This window comes from Miscanthus floridulus, chromosome 3 (genome assembly GCF_019320115.1).
Source record: "Miscanthus floridulus cultivar M001 chromosome 3, ASM1932011v1, whole genome shotgun sequence".
NCBI lineage: Eukaryota > Viridiplantae > Streptophyta > Magnoliopsida > Poales > Poaceae > Miscanthus > Miscanthus floridulus.
Genome location: NC_089582.1, coordinates 29,054,542 through 29,071,407, shown reverse-complemented (window position 1 = coordinate 29,071,407; position 16,866 = coordinate 29,054,542). Strand labels below are relative to the sequence as shown.

At 42.3% G+C, this 16,866-nt stretch overlaps 1 protein-coding gene and 1 long non-coding RNA gene across 2 annotated transcripts; both read left to right on the top strand.

The window, feature by feature from the left end:
- Positions 1 to 1,991, top strand: LOC136545327 (uncharacterized). The gene is made up of 3 exons (XR_010780987.1): positions 1 to 152; positions 233 to 329; positions 1,528 to 1,991. It is a non-coding gene; the product is annotated as an uncharacterized lncRNA (long non-coding RNA).
- A 1,438-nt stretch (positions 1,992 to 3,429) lies between these two features.
- Positions 3,430 to 16,385, top strand: LOC136543404 (uncharacterized). The gene is made up of 10 exons (XM_066535864.1): positions 3,430 to 3,571; positions 3,916 to 4,080; positions 13,129 to 13,285; positions 13,710 to 13,799; positions 14,223 to 14,406; positions 14,556 to 14,882; positions 14,957 to 15,030; positions 15,120 to 15,506; positions 15,602 to 15,717; positions 15,797 to 16,385. Exons 1-10 carry the CDS (start codon positions 3,430 to 3,432, stop codon positions 15,964 to 15,966), a joined length of 1,812 nt encoding a protein of 603 aa, XP_066391961.1. The 3' UTR covers positions 15,967 to 16,385.
- The last annotated feature ends 481 nt before the right edge of the window (positions 16,386 to 16,866 follow it).

Here is a 16,866-nt window from a genome sequence, read left to right as displayed (position 1 = left end):
GTTTACTGCTCTGATGGGAATTTTGCGGCTGCCATATGTTCGGGATAGTTCTGCAACCGTGTCTCTATTGAACTATGTTTGCCTCAAAGATGCCTACCTGACATGCCATACTGGAATCCTTTTACTGGATCTTACACCATTGTTTATTGATGGTAAAGTATACTGCTTTCAGTAATGCTAAAAAGGGGGTTAGGTTTCTAATCATTGTTCTCTTTTGTTGTCCTCTTCTCAGGTTCTTGGGTCAAGGGCACATTCTTAGTATATTGATGCTATGCTGGTGCTTCATGGATTCATCTGCACATCTATGTGTCTCTAACAACAAATCAGAGGTAAAAAGTAGTCAGTCCAGTTACAGAAACAACTCTGTTGGTGATTAATTCTTTTATATCATTTCTCTGTACTCCGTATCCTGCAATATAGTTTGTCTCTGCTTTTACTTTATTTACTAAAAATGATCGCATCCACAGCTGCAGAGATTGTCTGTAGTCCGTCAAAACCATCTATAAATATAGTTAATAATTTGGGCTTTCCAAACATTAAACTCTACAAACCTACGGGAGTTAGCGTCCTCTTAGCATGGCCATGTTAGCAAAATTTACTTGAGGATGCATGCTGGTACAAGATGTTCTCTGTCACATTGACATCCCTGAAAATTTGAGTGGCACAACTATCTGTTTCCCAACAGTTGAGATATCCAAGTATTGACACTATCAATTGTTTTACGAAGATTTATTTAACTTTGGCATGGTTTCATGTACCCCTACTATTAATTGGTTCTTATTTGGAAAGCACTTTACGTATTTTGCTCTTCTGCCACGGATCATATATTCCATCTCTTGTGCAATGGCTGACCCTTTATGTGACTTCCTTCTCTGTCCTTTGCAAGCATTTAGATGTCATTTCGCTATATAGATTTTTTTTAAAAGATCCATGCTCATTTTGATCCTACCCTTATATGCAGCAACGTATTATGATACATTTTTATTTCCATACAAAGGTGTGTGAGATCAAGACTGAGTATGTTCACCTACGGCGTCTTTGTCATTATAGTCTGACACTGCCTGCAATTCTGAAATTATTTTTCCCGGATTCAATCTGCTATAGTACAGGAATTTGTAAACCTCATTTGCCTTCCTGATTATTTAGTGGATGTGTTAGTTTTTTTTCCAGCCTGTATAATATGGAAATCACTATGCTAATACACTTGGTAAACTGCGCTGTTATGATCTATCCTTTTCCTTCAGCTCAGTCCAGGGACGTATTTGGTTTCCCTTCTGTTTTTTTTGTTCTCATTGCCATTGTGATTCGCCCGTTTATACATGGAATTATTCAGTTCAAGGGACATGGTTGCTTCGATCCTCGCCTCATTCCGGTTTACATAAAACCTTAGCTATACCTATAGTAATATCTGTAATTTTGTCTTCTCATATTATGTGCGCTTCCTGATTCATTAGACCTCCACCTGGTAACTTATGCATGGTTGTCTCAGTGACCATAGAAATTTATACATTATTTTGCCTTATGCAGGTGGCAGGTGTTTCGTTGCAGCGAGTAGGGGCAAGGCAGCCGGGCCAATGGCGCGAGCGGCGCTAAACTTTCAAAGGTAAATAAGAAAAAAAGATTGGTCCTAGCATTAAATTTCCAGTGTGTACCTTCATGACGGCTCAGCAACAGGCTTACCATGACAATTGTGTTGCCTTTGGGTCGATGCAAGTGCCAACTGTCTGCTTGCAGCAAGTAGGGACAAGGCAGCCAGGGCAATGGGGCAAGCGGTACTGCCTGCAGTGGTCTGCAGAGTAGTAAAGCCAGTTGGGCTTTCCAGCAAGGTAATTTATTACTTGGTAGCACTGCAAAATGAGGGTATTTCTATTTTTTTTCTTTAGATTTCTGAACTGAAGCTATGCATCCTTCTATGATTCGTACTCTATACCTACTCACTGAGTATAGCTTTGCTATCTGAAATGTGACTTTCCTTTTACCTAATATGAACTTTGCCGCTGTAATCTGGAGTATAGCTTTGCAACCTGCAAGATAACTTTGCAATACGGATATTTATATTATGTTTCCCCTTGCCATAAACTGAATTCATATTTCTTCTGCGGTAAAATGGAATTCATTATACCTCGTCAGTGCTAAATAGTACCATGTACACTCTCTAGAAGCTGTAGTTAGGTAAATAGTTTGAAAACTACAGTTACAGTTCGGTAGTTCAATTGCTGTGATCATATTTTAAGGCACATACATTTTTCATGGTTAAATCAAATTTGCCTAAACATTTGATCTCATTGTATTTATTTAGCCGTGCAATAGTTTCAGTTTGGAATGCAGGTACGCTCTAAACTGAATGGAAATTAGACCATGCTACTTATGAAAACCTACAGCTGTTTATTACAGTCTATATACTCTATATTCTAGATCTTCTCTACGCCTGCCTACGCGCGCAATGGCGCGCGCCTTCCACTAGTATCAAAACAAAACGAGTATTCTTTTTGTGAGGCTCAAGCACGACTATTTAACTAGACAAAGAAAAAAGTACCGGGATTTAAATTCATCGTTTGAGTTTTCCTAGGATGCATGATAGGACCATATTCCACTTCATCATTTCCTTTTTAAGAAATCGCAACTATTTATATGGCGTTTGATTGTTTGAATTGGTGCTAATTCGTAAATATCTTGATGCTACGTCACTTCGGCCATTGATGCTTACTGAAGACAAGGCAAAGCCCAGTGGCAGAGGAGCGAGGTAAGTTACTCATCAATACGTAGATGAAAGAGGAGCTTCACTGACCTTGGACTACGGGCCTGTTCGGCAGGACTGAAAAATACTGTTCTGATTGTTGTGAGAGGAAAATACTGTTCTGGCAGGACGTGAATAGTGATTCCGTGAGTTGGCTGGCCAGCCAGCTAGCCGGCTTAAAGCCAGCCGAACACGCCCTACGATATTGGATTTTGTAGTCATCTTCCCCTTCTATTCCTGAAAAATAGCTCCACGTCTCTATTCCCAAGCTGGCCTTTTGATTTAAAGGATTAGAGCATCTCCAAGAGTTTGGTATATTTTATTCCCCAAAACATGGTGTTTGCCAACTCCCAAATAATTATGGAGAGAAAAAAGACGCCATCTCCAATAGTACCCCATAATTGACTTACAAAATATTAGATTTGTGGACCCACATACTAATCCTGCGCGGTTTTTGTTTCCCCCGTCACGAGGTCGCGACCCCCGTCCCATCTACATTGCCACCGCACGCCTTCACCCTTCTCTAGAGCAACAGCCGGTGGCAGCCAGGCAAGGCTCGCACCCTGCTGGTCGCCGGTTCCTCCCAGCCTGGCAGCCGGACCTCCCAGCCGGCCGCCAGGCACAGCAGGGAGGCCAGCCTCGCCCAGCCGCGCCGGGTAGCAGCAGCAGGCTGCCAACTTCGTCGAGCCGCCATGAGTGCTTCGAGATCACTTCTTCAAAGAGAATTGGATGATTCATCTTCAGATGACGATGACTATTTGATATTGTTAGCTGCTCAAATTGTGGAAACATATTCGAATGCTAAAGGAAGACATGGTGGTTCTGTCCCAGGACGTAAAGTTATTTATCGAGATAGAGAAGGCGGCCATGAAAGGATGTTTCAAGATTACTTGGCGGATGATCCGACATACGGCCCACATTTATTTCGTCGAAGGTTGGTATTCATTCACTTGTGATTGGTTCATAGTATGTGCTTAATTATTATATGAGTTGTTAAACTTTTGTTTGTTTTCTTCATGTACAGGATGACTAGGGAGCTTTTCCTACGCATAATGAATGTTGTTGAATCACACGATGATTACTTTGTGCAAAAAAGGAGTGCGGCCAATGTACTTGGATTAAGTTTCTTCCCAAAAGTCACTACAACATTTAGTAGCTAACATATGGGGTTCCAGCAGATGCAACAGATGAGTATGTTCGCATTGGTGAAAGTACTGCAATTGAGAGCCTACGTAGGTTCGTTGCTGCAGTTGTTGATATATTTGAAGATGAATACCTGAGATATCCTAATGAGGCTGACACAGCACGCTTACTGGCACTCGGTGAGAAAAATGGTTTTCCTGGTATGTTATGGTCCATTGATTGTATGCATTGAGCGTGGAAGAATTATACTGTAGAATTGCAGAGTCAGTACAAGGAGCATGTGGAGAAGCCCACTATTATTTTAGAGGTTGTTGCTTCGAATGATCTTTGGATATGGCATGCCTTTTTTGGAATATCTGGGTCTCATAATGATATCAATGTGCTTCATCGGTCTCCTTTATTTGCAAACCTGGCGGAGGGCAGAGCTCCTGAGGTGAACTATACCATTAATGGTCATGATTATACGATGGGTTATTATCTAGCCGATGGTATATACCGCTCATAGGCTACTTTAGTCAAGTCCATCTCTCTACCTATGGGGAATAAGAGGAAATATTTTGCCAAAGCGCAGAAAGCAGTGAGGAAGGATGTCGAAAGAGCTTTTGGGTTCTGCAATCTAGGTTCGCCATTGTTCGAGAAGCAACTCGCATGTGGGATACAGAGACACTTGGAGACATCATGAAAGCTAGTATGATCATGCACAATATGATTGTCGAGGATGAAGGAGCCGTCGACCCTTCTGAGCGGTTCGATATATGAATAATACAAATTAAAAAGCACTTGACCATATATGATAAAGCAAAGGTTCACTGAATCACAAAGTAATGCAAAAGTTCACTGAATCCAAAACTAATTGGCTATAGAAATAAAATGACATGAACTAATTCTAATTCGCCAGACAACGAGCAACGATCTTCTGCTGCATCATCGTGTAGTACTGCTGTTGCTGCGGAGTGAGGTTGGTAATGTCGTCTGACATTATTTTGTCTTCCTTTTCGATCAGGTCCGATTCCACCTTTTTTTATCTAATGACAGGCGCTTTTTCTCTAGCTCAAGTGAAGCCATGAACCTCTCCTCTTTCTTCTTTTCCTTCTCCATGTCAAAAGCCTCCTTCTTAGCCCACATTTTTTCCAAAGCCTCCATGCAAGCTTCACCTCCTCCTCGCCTTAGAGCTTCCTTTGCCTTCTTCGAACCCATTGGCCTCTTTCGTGCTTTAGATTCTGGTGGTGGAATCTTAGTAACATCTTCAGTGCTATTGACTTGTACATTTGTAGGAGTGGAATCTGCATTAATCTTCTATTTCTTCTTATTCTTATCGGCTTGTTGCTTTGCCATTCTCTTCCTCTCGGCCTTCCACTTGTTTTCACCCTTCAACTTGTTCCAACAGTGCATTAGAGTGAATGTCTTGTTCTCCCTATCTAATCCCTTGAACATCTCGCATACTTGAGAAACCTGCACATGTTATTAATTATCAATGTGTATATCTTCACAGATGAATCAAAAAGAAAAATAAAACAAATGAACAAATGAACCAAATAGGATAACAAACCTTGTCTTGAATGGTTGCATCACTTTGATTCCTACGCTCAATCGCTTCGGAGCATGCACAACACTTGTTCACTTGCACCAAAATAGTCATCCACATATGCATAATGGAACTCAAGCTTCAGTTTTCTTGTGTTTCTTAAAGAAAGCATGAATTCTACTCCAAAAGGAGCCACGAGGTTGATTAGCCCCGTGCATGGAATCTTTGCTAACGTTCAACCAAGCTGCACATACAACTTCATCCTCCTTCCAATCAAAAATTTTTGTCCTCTTCAAATAAGGCCTTGAACCGCGAGGGCGTGGAGCACCTACACGTGGCTGCACCGCCACATCAACTTCTTGAACTTCAGAAGGCATCTCATCAATTTCCTGGGTCTCCTATGTCATAGGAAAATTTAAGTCTTCCAAACCAGCAACATCATCCTCTCCCGTGACCATGTTTGTCCAAAATCCACCCCCGGACATTGCGACGATCCTACAAGTATTAACGAATAAATCAATGCCAATAATCCATGTACAAGAGAATAGTTTTCACAGCATCGAGATCAGCATATATTGAATTTTTTTTAACATTTACACTGTGCCCACAGCCAACCATGAGTGCTATCGGATTATTAAGATCTACACTGTGGCCACAGCCAACCATCAGCATATATATATTGAAAAAAATGTTAACATGTACACTTTGAGCATCTACAATTTCAAGCCGATGGCCTTCCATGAGTGCTACTGGATCATGGTACAGGTGATTCACGATGTACACTTCGAGCATCTACAATTCTAACCAAAGGCATCTACAATCCCACGGACGCCAGGCAGGCAGGGGCTGTGCGTGGCCACCAGCGGCTGCGGCCGGCCATGGGCGTCAAGGAGACGTGTGGCTGGGAGCCGGCTGTGCCTCCCTGTGGTGTGGCCAGGGACGGCCATGGCCTCCAGGCAGCGGCTCCGACCGGCAGTTAACCCTGGACCGGGAAAAAAACAACTCTAGGGAAAAGTGGAAGCACTAGATCAATGGCTTACCTGAACCCTAGGCCAGCGGCGGCAGAGATTGAAGACCCTAGACGGAGGAGAGACCACGCGCGGGAAGAAGAGACGACACGCGAAGGAGAGACGACGCGTGGGAAATAGCAGCGGGAAGGAGGAGATGCGCGCGACCTCGCTGCACGTATTTTTACGCATGGTGCCGCCCAATTTGTCAAGTGCCAAAAGATGGGGAAGAGATACGGAGTACTCTTGGAGATGGGTTTTGTGACAGAACCGCCCAATTTATACAAGATCAAGTACGGCTGTCCTCGTTTAGCACGTTGATGCACACATACTTTCACTTATATAAACCCGGTAGTCCGCCGAGTGTCACGAAGGACCTCGGTAAATCAACATCACAACCAAGATCGTATGATTAAGCAAATACACATCACATACACAGAGTTGCAGCGGAAATAATATTACAATTTGGTTCACAAATAATAGTATAAGTTTGGGTTTCAAAATCGATTAGTGAAAACAACATAGCGTTCAATTGATTACATTAATATAAGTTCCAAATACATTGCTAGCATAAGTGACATCCTCAGACAAAAGTATATAGATGAGAAGTAAATATAGAATCACCGAGCCCACCGGCGGTTAGCCACCATCTTCAGCAGGCCGAGAACTTCACCTGCAACATGGTGGGATAAACCCTGAGTACTCGAATATACTCAGCTAGACTTACCCGTCCAACTAATATACTAAGACACCAAGGAGTATGCAAGGCTTTATAAGTAGAGCTGGTATACATTATTTGCAAAAAAAACATAAGTTATCCAACATCTCTTTAAATGTGAATCACCAGTTATTAATCCTATCTCATACTAGATTAGCAACTATCATATGCCAAACATGTTGGTACCATTAAGCCATCACAATAATAACCATATCCAGTTGAGTTCTTGCATAATCTCATAACCATCATTTCCATCATTTACTACGATGAAGTGTACTCTTGTCAAGTTCTCACTATCCGGGAGAGACGGCGATTCGAATCGATTCCTACCCAGCTGGGGAATTATTCCTAACACACACCCATATTTCCCCCGTCAGGGTCGCATTAGGTCACCTTTGGTACAATTCATGAACCAAATTCGCGGGTACGACCAGCGCCGCACAATCAGAGAACCACTCTGCCAGGAAGTGCAGGAATTTTAAGCACCTGACCCCTTGGACTCACGCTAATGGCTCTCCGTACATCCTTACTACCATCCAGAGTGCGCACTTTCACCGCTCGTGGTCCTAGCCTGAATTGAGCTACTCGGCTTCACGGTCGAAACGACTTATCTGGCCAACTATGTGAGAGGCTGCGTTTAACATGACAAGATAAAACCTCCAACGTCCAGTCCTTAAACGACACAGACGGAATCACTACAATACCACATATAAGACTCCGTCCGGTCTCCATTTATTCAACAATACCAGGTTATGTTCCACGATAGCACAATATAGCCAACCGTGATCAAGTTATCACCTATAGCTCGCAGGTGATAGGAAATCACCCGACTTCTACCGGTCTAAGCATAGCTAAGCATAATACACGATCCTAGACTTAAATAGGATTCATGGTAGATATTTCTGGTCAAGGAAGGTAATATGCAGCAAGTGTTTCCAAACAACTCCTATCATATAATGCAGCAATACGAATAACTTTAAGTGACATTAATAAAATAGGGAGGCTTATAATGCTTCGGGGCTTGCCTGGGATCCGACACAAGTCAGTTCAGTTAGCTTGCACCGTCTTGGTGACATCTCTGGTCCTATCACTTGCTTAGTCCTTCCATCTTCGGGATAGATCCACCAAACCCAATCTTCGAGTGCGGCTCCACATCACATCCTTCATGTGGTTCATCTAGCGTACCTAAATGAGATGCAAGATCCATGTGTATGAATGTGATGAATGGTAATACAAGATGCATTACATAAGCATTCAAGACAAACACAAAATTATGCAAGATATATGCACCAATAGCTATTTAACTAACATCACACAACTAACTATAGAGAGCAAGCACATCAAGTATGACACAAGTTTAACAAGGTCACAAGTATCATAACTTGACCATCAACAAGGGCATAAGCCACACTTAGCAACACATGGAGTAAACAACCACAACTAGCATCTGTCAATTTCTGGACTGCGAACAACAGCTGCATGTTTGGATCATAACTGGAGTTATACAAATCCAATAGCCATGCAATAAGACATTTTGGAAAGCTTACGAAATTCTCTACATTTCATCTATAACCATCACAGCATGATTCACAAGTTGAGTGGGTCGAAATTATATATTTATAGAAACTGGTCTAAACAAGACAAAGAGCAATCAATTCTATAACCCAACTAGCTGTAACTCTTAAACTACTTGGCCAAATGACACAAAATTTTAACAGAAGCTAGATACATGAATTATCTACAACTTTTGTATAAACAAGTTTCACAACAAAGCACATTATCATGAAGAACTTGGCTAAGTTCCCAGATCTGTCCATAAACCACATCGGCAAGAAAATAATTATTAACTTATATTGCAAACACATAATTGGGAAAAACCAACTTTACCAACATTTAACACATGACTAAAGAACACCAGAAAGCATGGTGCTCACCTCTAAATAAATTTTCTTAAAGCATTTCTTAATTTATTTAGACATCAAGGTGTATTATGAACATATACAAAAAATGCACAATAAATTCTACAAAAATTACAGTAGTTCACATATCCTCTCAATAGTCTAATGTATAAATTTCATACCATTTTCATAAGTATGACTGCCTCTATGAAAAAGACAATTTGCTATTGCAAGAAATCATGTGAGAGCGAGATAAACCAATAACTCACTCATACTTCATCCAATACTCATGAAATTTTTACCACACATCAACTATCACATGAGTAGCATGCCACAAAAATTTCACTTCATTTGGAGCCCTAGATCTGCAGTTATGAAAAAGACAAAATACAACTAGCATTAAAAACCTAACTGCATAAATCTATTTTTATAGCAAAATATTTAAACTAAAATATGCCATATTATAGATCTACTGCATAGATAATTTCACAAGGATTCTAAAAAGTCCACATTTACTATTTTACGATTTTTTCTACTAATTACTACGAATTTTCAAAGTTGATCATTCAAATCTGTAAAAACCAAAGAAAAGACATGTAAATCTTGCATCGGGGGTCCTGTAGAAAACATAAATTAAACAACAGCGAATAGGTCCTTTCTAACACTATTCCTCTGAGTCAAGGACTTTGCAGATCGTCCCTTCTCTTCTCTTGAATTCAAGCGCGAGGTCCTTCCTCTCGGTTCACAGCAGAGGAGATGGCCGGCTTGCGGCTCCGGCGGCCGTGGTCGTCACCGGCGGCGATGGAGTGGCGGGGAAGGACCAGGGGCCCGCACGCACCCGCTGGTGGTCTCGGATGGCCGGGAGGCGGCCCGAGGTGGCTCGGCCATGTGCACCGGCGGTCAGAGCCGACGGCGGACGGCGGCTGCGGTGCTTCCAGCACGGTTCTGGACGGCGAGTACGAGCACGGCGTGCAGGAGAGGGAGGCGAAGCTGATGGCGTTGCTCGTGAGGAGAGAGGGGGCTGAGAGAGGGGAAAAATGGCCGTGGCACCGGCGAGCTCGGAGCTCGGCCATGGCGGCCATGGCTCCAACGACGGCAGCGCTGGATCGAACGAGCACGCGTGCGAAGCAAAGAAGGAGCTAGACGGTTGGCCGGGCGAGGAGGACGCATCAAGAAGCAGGAACGGGCGGCGTGGAAGCTCCGATCGCTGGCAATGGCGGGCATGGCGACCGCCTGTGCTCTGCGCGAGTTAGCAGAGGCAAGGGCGAGTCAGAGTGAGAGAGGGAGCTGGGACTCGATGAGGCAGGAGAACAGGGCTCGAGCTCGGCTTCACCAAGTGACACGCGACGGCGAGGTGGCGAACGGGCGCAGCACAGAGGAGAGGAGCCACGCGGCGTGAGCCTTGCTGCTTCTGCTGGTCAAGAAGGAAAGAAATCCAATACCACCTCAAACATACAACTAAAGCTCAATTTTTCCTCCCATCATATCACCTAAACTGATCGACGATTTGTTGAATCAAGTATACCGTTGTGTAGAGCTACGGGAGTACTCCAATATTGCTTATATGAAGTTGAGCTGGTTCGGCCTGGTTGGAGAGATACAAGGTTCCAAAGTGGGGTACACGAAAACTGAAATCACGAATTCAGTCATCCAGACTTAGCCAAATTTCGAGCTCCCAAAACAGCTATGGATTCCAACTTGAGGGCTCGGTTTGGCTTGCTTAGAAGCTGATCTAGCTCTTGGTCCAAAAACAAAGTTTGTTCTACTCCACTCAAACTTCAACTTTTGTTTAAAGTGCGACTCCATGCAAGCACTCTAAGTGATTGGTCAACACCGGTCAAAATAGCATCACGGTAAAACTTAAATTAGAGTTTTAGACCGATCGAGGCATTTTCTTGACCTCTGCTCAACACGAACCCTTCATGACTTTTGTTGTAGAGTTCAATTAGAGTCATTTGGGAAAGGTAGCAAGGTTTGGTTGATGACCTATAATTCCATTCACTTAATAAAGCAATCCAAGAAAGATTATAACTTATCATTTCATGTGACTTCTTGATTCCAAACTTCATGAAACTTTTCCACTGATCAATATAGATGGATATTGATGTGAGACACATGAAATAAGTACATCCAACATTACTCAAGCATACTTTTTGGAAAGGGCAACATGTAAGCAATGGTGCATGGTCCAAGTTTAAGTGGTGGCTCATTTTCATATGTTTGACCTAACATCGCCATCACCAATTAACATGTCATGGTTGAGCTCAACTGGTAACAAACAGCTGGAGTGTTACAAGTTTTTCTCTTTTTTTTCCCAAAATACATGGATAGGGAAGGAATATGGGGCACTCTTGGAGATGCTCTTAGGCCCTTGGGAATGAAGGAATTTCAAAATATTTATATAGAAATTTTTGCATAAATCAGTTTATCTTTCACATGAAAACATAGAAACAGGGAAAACATTCAAAGAGAGCCTTAACCTACAAGAATAACGACATGCTCTAGCATATAGATATGCTACACGCTATACGGTATGAACATGAGGAATATACCATGTTAGAATCTTGACACGACGGGTGGTATGATAAAAAAAATATAACCCTTATATTGGACCAGCACAGTTGCGTACAAGACTTATACATTGTATCTACAGCTGTGCAGGCGGAGCTCCTGGAGCTGCACCAAACGACCCCTAGCTATATAGCCTTATGTTAAAAATTTATGATAAAACTATCATATATTAAATTTAGAGAGTGACGTAACCTCCTAATTAGTAGGGAGCTAAAATGACGGTTTTGACTAGCGAAAAAGATAAAGAGTGGTTTATAAAGACTATTGAAAGCCTGATTTGTTGGTTTGTTTTTCTAGTTTAATGATAAAGAACCATATAAAAGGTCTCTTGAAGATACTCTAAAATACTCCTTCTTTAATGGCCTCGTCCGGCTTACCTTATAATCCGCACAGTTCAGCTTATTTTTTTAGCTGGAACAATATTTTTCTCTCACAACAATTTAGCCAGAACAGTGTTTTCAGCCAATTCAGCCAAGTTTCAGCCAGAACAACGTCATCAAACAGGAGTAATAAAGAATCAATGTAATCGTTGACACAATTATGATCCCACATCTAAAATGCTAGGAGCACATGGATCGCAATGGTTCGATTGGTGTCATTTTGCATAAACCGGTCTATCCGATTTTAGGAGTTAGCCAAAATCAGCATGGACGATTTTTGCAGTATGGACCTTCCCGAAGCTGTAATTCTGTCATCCAAACTCCAAATTAGCCGCTCTATTCCGGTTGTGCTAACAGGAGGAATGTAACGATGAAATGCATTTGCAATTTGACAAAGTCATCTCAAGATTTCCCGCTCCTGGCCAATTAGTTCTCAATAGCAAATTAGCAATAACATGTTTTTATTGCTATTTTTTATTTTGAAATCGCCAAAGGAGTATTAAGGCGGACTTCGGTTTTGGTTTCTTGCGATAAATAATTATAAAACTGCCACTTAAGTCATTTTTGCTAAATATTTTTCAAAATAGCTTAAGCTCCATTAGAGAAGCTCTTCCACACGAGTAGGTGGAGTCGGAGTCCTTTTAATAACCGAATCTAGAGCCATTTTAGAAGGAACCGAAGCCCTACCAAATGGAGCCTGAGATTCTTATTGCTCCCTATACACACCAAGATTTAAATTTTATAGTCTTTATTAGCCAATAATTAGCGACTAATTTTAACAAATACAAATTTAATTTGGTTAGATTTATAATTAAATATTACTATCTAATAATCATAAGTAATCTATACCTAAAATAAATGAACAATTAGCTGTTCCATACTTGAGAGACCGTGTCACCTTAAAAAAAATTTGGAACCGTGTCACCTTAATTAAATTAAGAGGGAGATTCTTTCTACTTGGCTACGATGGGGCGTTGCCACCTAGGCCTTCAGTCAGCGACTCAGCAAACCCCCCTTTCTACCCCCCGGGCCCCCCCCTGAATCCACCCATCCGCCATGCTACAGGGAGCTCGGCAAGCCTCGGTGCCGTCGACCGCAGGCCCGCGCCCCAACACCGCCAACAGCGCTACCATCCTGCACTCTGATCAGCCAGCTCGCGACGCCGCCGCGCGGGAGGGGGTCCGCGGCGGCACGGGTGCGGAGGAGTCGCTTGTGCGCGGCTCGTTCGTCGCGCCGCGCGTCAGCTGCGGGATCTGCGGCGGACTCCTCCACGACGCCACCGCCTTCACCGAGTGCCTCCACGCCTGTAAGCTCCAAATGCGACTCCTTTCGATGTGGGCGTCCTGGCCGCCGGGGATGGGCATGGCCTCCCTTTCCCTGTTGCAGTTTGCCTATCCCGATTGGGTTCCGTTTGATTTTGATGTCGCAATCTGTGTTCTGCTCAATGGTAGTGCTTAGTGCTGTCAAAAAAAAGAAAGAAAGAAACTTGCATCGTTGCTCTCCATGCGCGCATGTTTTGTCGCCTAGATCAAGCTGCTCAATGGTAGTGCTTTGTGCTGTCAAAAAAAAAATCATTGTTGCTCTCCATGCGCGCATATTTTGTCGCCAGGATCAAGCTGCTCAATGGCAGTGCTTAGTGCCGTAAAAAAAAACGCATTGTAATTCGTAAACACCCTGAACTTACATTGCTTCGGCCATTGATATGACGGCGTAGTTTGATCATTTTGCAGGAAATGCATATGTGACAAGGTTGCGAAAGACAACATAAAGTGCTGCCCAAAGTGTGGCATTTTTCTGGGAAATCCATTGGAGAAGCTCAGGTCTTGTCTACTTTTTTTTGGGAAAAGGTCTTGTCTGCTTCTATCCCTATTTGTTGTTTGTCTGCAGTTTTGCTTAACCAGCTGGTTGATAGGTGGTAGCTACTTATTAGCGTTTAATGGGTTTCTGTATCAGTCAAAATAACTTGGCTTAATTACATTTTCTCTACCAATATTAACTTTATCTGAAATCCTCTGTGTAAAATAGGTAACTATTGTTTGTGATGCACATCATGAAAAATCATGATATACTGATGTCAGTATTTTGTTGTCATCAGTCTGTGGCAATAGCCAAGGCTCTACTTGTCCGTTTCGAACTATTATTTCAACTAGATGATTAACATATAGCACTTAGCTTGAAATTCCCTTATTCTAACTTTTCCTGGTAAGAGCACTGTCTTACATGTTGCTCTTAATAATTTATAGACCTGATCATAGCCTGCAACACATCAGGTCACTGATATTTCCCCCTAAGAGGCGCAAGGTTGTCACCATGAAGAAGAGGAAGGAAAGGGTGTCCTCTGAATCGACCCTTTCTTCAGTGGTGGGTATCACTGCAGAAGGAAGCACTGCACTGACACTTGCTGCTTCAGAAAGTAAGGCACAGAAGGTAGTGATTGAGGTGATCGATGAAGCCGATGAGGGTTTGGGAGATTAGGAATTAGTTTACTATCTTTTACCATTTATCCATAATTGTCTGAGGTAGGATAGTTTTTCTTTTTTTTGTATTCCTTGAAAAACCGCAACTTCTCTTTTCAGGATCTTGCTCTTGTCGAAAGAGATGCTTTATCAGGAATTAAGGGTCGAGACTTTGACTCAGCATGTGGTCTTACTGAGACCGGAGCCTTGATTGTGTGGCAAGCATCACCTATCCTAGAGGAGATGGTTGCCCACAATCAGTTAGACTCCAAGCAGGACCCAGAGAGTTTCAGGCTTCCGGCGACCTCTGATATTGAGAACCAGCAACAAGGACCAACTGCACAAATGACCAATATTTCGTTTATGGTTGAGAGCTCATCCAGTGCAAGGCCGGCTGTCCAGGATGATGAAAACTTGAGGGGAGATTTTCTCACATTGATCAATGAGGTAAACACATTTCTTACAGAAGTTATAATTGAAGCAGTAAGTATGGCTTTCTTATTTTCTAACATGAATACCAGAGTAACGCAAGAATCATGGGAAGGTATGATGCCCACATAATCAAATTGAAGGCAAAGAACACAAAATCAATAGAGTGAGCTTCCTTAAGATTTTCTTTAACAAGTTTTTCCCCTTTGAACAATTTATGTAATTGTCTATGCTTGTTACTTGACCACAACTTAGGGAATTGGAAAATGAAAGAGAGAGGACAAGAATTCTTGAAGAGAGGCTCCAACGAGAATTGGAAAATGAAAGGACAGCAGCTGCTGAGAGAACTAGACTTCTTGAAAAGAAGCTCCAAAGAGAACTGGAACATGAACGAGAAGCTGCTATTGAGAGAACAAGAATTCTTGAAGAGAGACTCCAACGAGAATTGGAAAATGAAAGGGCAGCAGCTGCTGAGAGAACTAGAATTCTTGAAAAGAAGCTCCAAAGTGTGGAACATGATCGGGAAGCTGCTATTGAGAGAACAAGAGTTCTTGATGAGAGACTCGAAAGAGAATCTGAAATAGCACATACTACTGCAAGCCGGAATGAAGCCTTAAAAGAGGAGATTTTCAAACTTAATGAGTTCGTTCTCTTAAAAATTCTCAGTTAGTTTGCCCCCCCCCCCCCCCCCCCCCCCCCAAGAACAATAATTTACTATTACTCGATCTCAATTTCAGGGAACTGGAACATGGAAGAGCAGATAACCAGGTTCTGATGTCAGATATTTTGGAGAAAAGTGAGGAGCTCGCTACACTCAAATATTATTCCAATATGCTTGAGTCAGAGAAGACACGTAAAAGTTCTGACTCTCTTTAAACCCTTCATATATTGTGTCATGAGTTAAATCTTACACCACCTTTCAATTTTTCTAGATCTAGAAAATCAAGTTGACCATCTTGACAAGGAATTGAAGTATGCTAGGAAAGAGCACAGAAGATATGTCAGTAAGGTCTTGGATGCAGCAAGAGCCATTCCTAACGACTTAGAGCCGATCAACTCTGATGCTCTGCCTGGATCGAGGCGCATGTCGGGGATCTGTTAGCCACAGGCTGGTCATGGCTAACGACCAGCCCCCACAGGCAGCTGATCCTTAGAGTTTGGACCTAATCTTTTTTCTGATAGCCCTTTTGGACTTCTTTGACTGGAACAGTGGGTGGTGTTGGGCGACTTCCCAACTCAGTGGTCCGGTGGTGATAATTGGCGTTTGCATCAGACCTTGGTTTTATTTTGTTCCCCAGGTTGCCTGTTAGTAGCTTTGTATAGTGTCGTTTCCTTCTGTTCAGTTGTAGCTTGCTTCTTAGAAGGTGTTTGGTTGGTTCGTTCTATTCTGTAATATGATATTCAAAGTACTGCGTTAGGCGTATCAGGATAATGTAAATTCCATTATGCTTGAAACTGATGCAATGCAAAGCAAGGTCCGATGTGGAACCGGAATCTGTATATGGAACAAGTGACATCCAACAGGAGCAATGCTGCACTGAAGTGGATTTGCAGCACCGCTGCATATAACATTTTCTATAAAATCTCTATTTCCGATCTATTATTATTGTTATTAGGAAACCTCAGGCTGCAAGAGGCTTGACAGACAGCCAAGCCAGAGCTTTGCTGGAGTAGTTGCCATGAGGATTGGGATATGCACAAATTGGTCAGTACTAATACTAATGTTTTACTTTATTAATGATACACATGTAAACACCAGTAATTATTTCAACATCGCCACTTATTTGTTGTCGCCAACAATCATGCAGCCTATCAGACTTGTTATTTCCCCCACTGTTAGGATTTTATTAAAATATAAGTGCAACAACTGTACAAAGAACACAAGAAGGGAAAACTGTACAAGCAAGAAAAGGAGGCCAGAAAACTAAAAAACAACATCAGCCCGGGGGGAAGATCCACCAACATCCTCCCAGGGATGATAAAATGGGCAAAACAAAGTTTC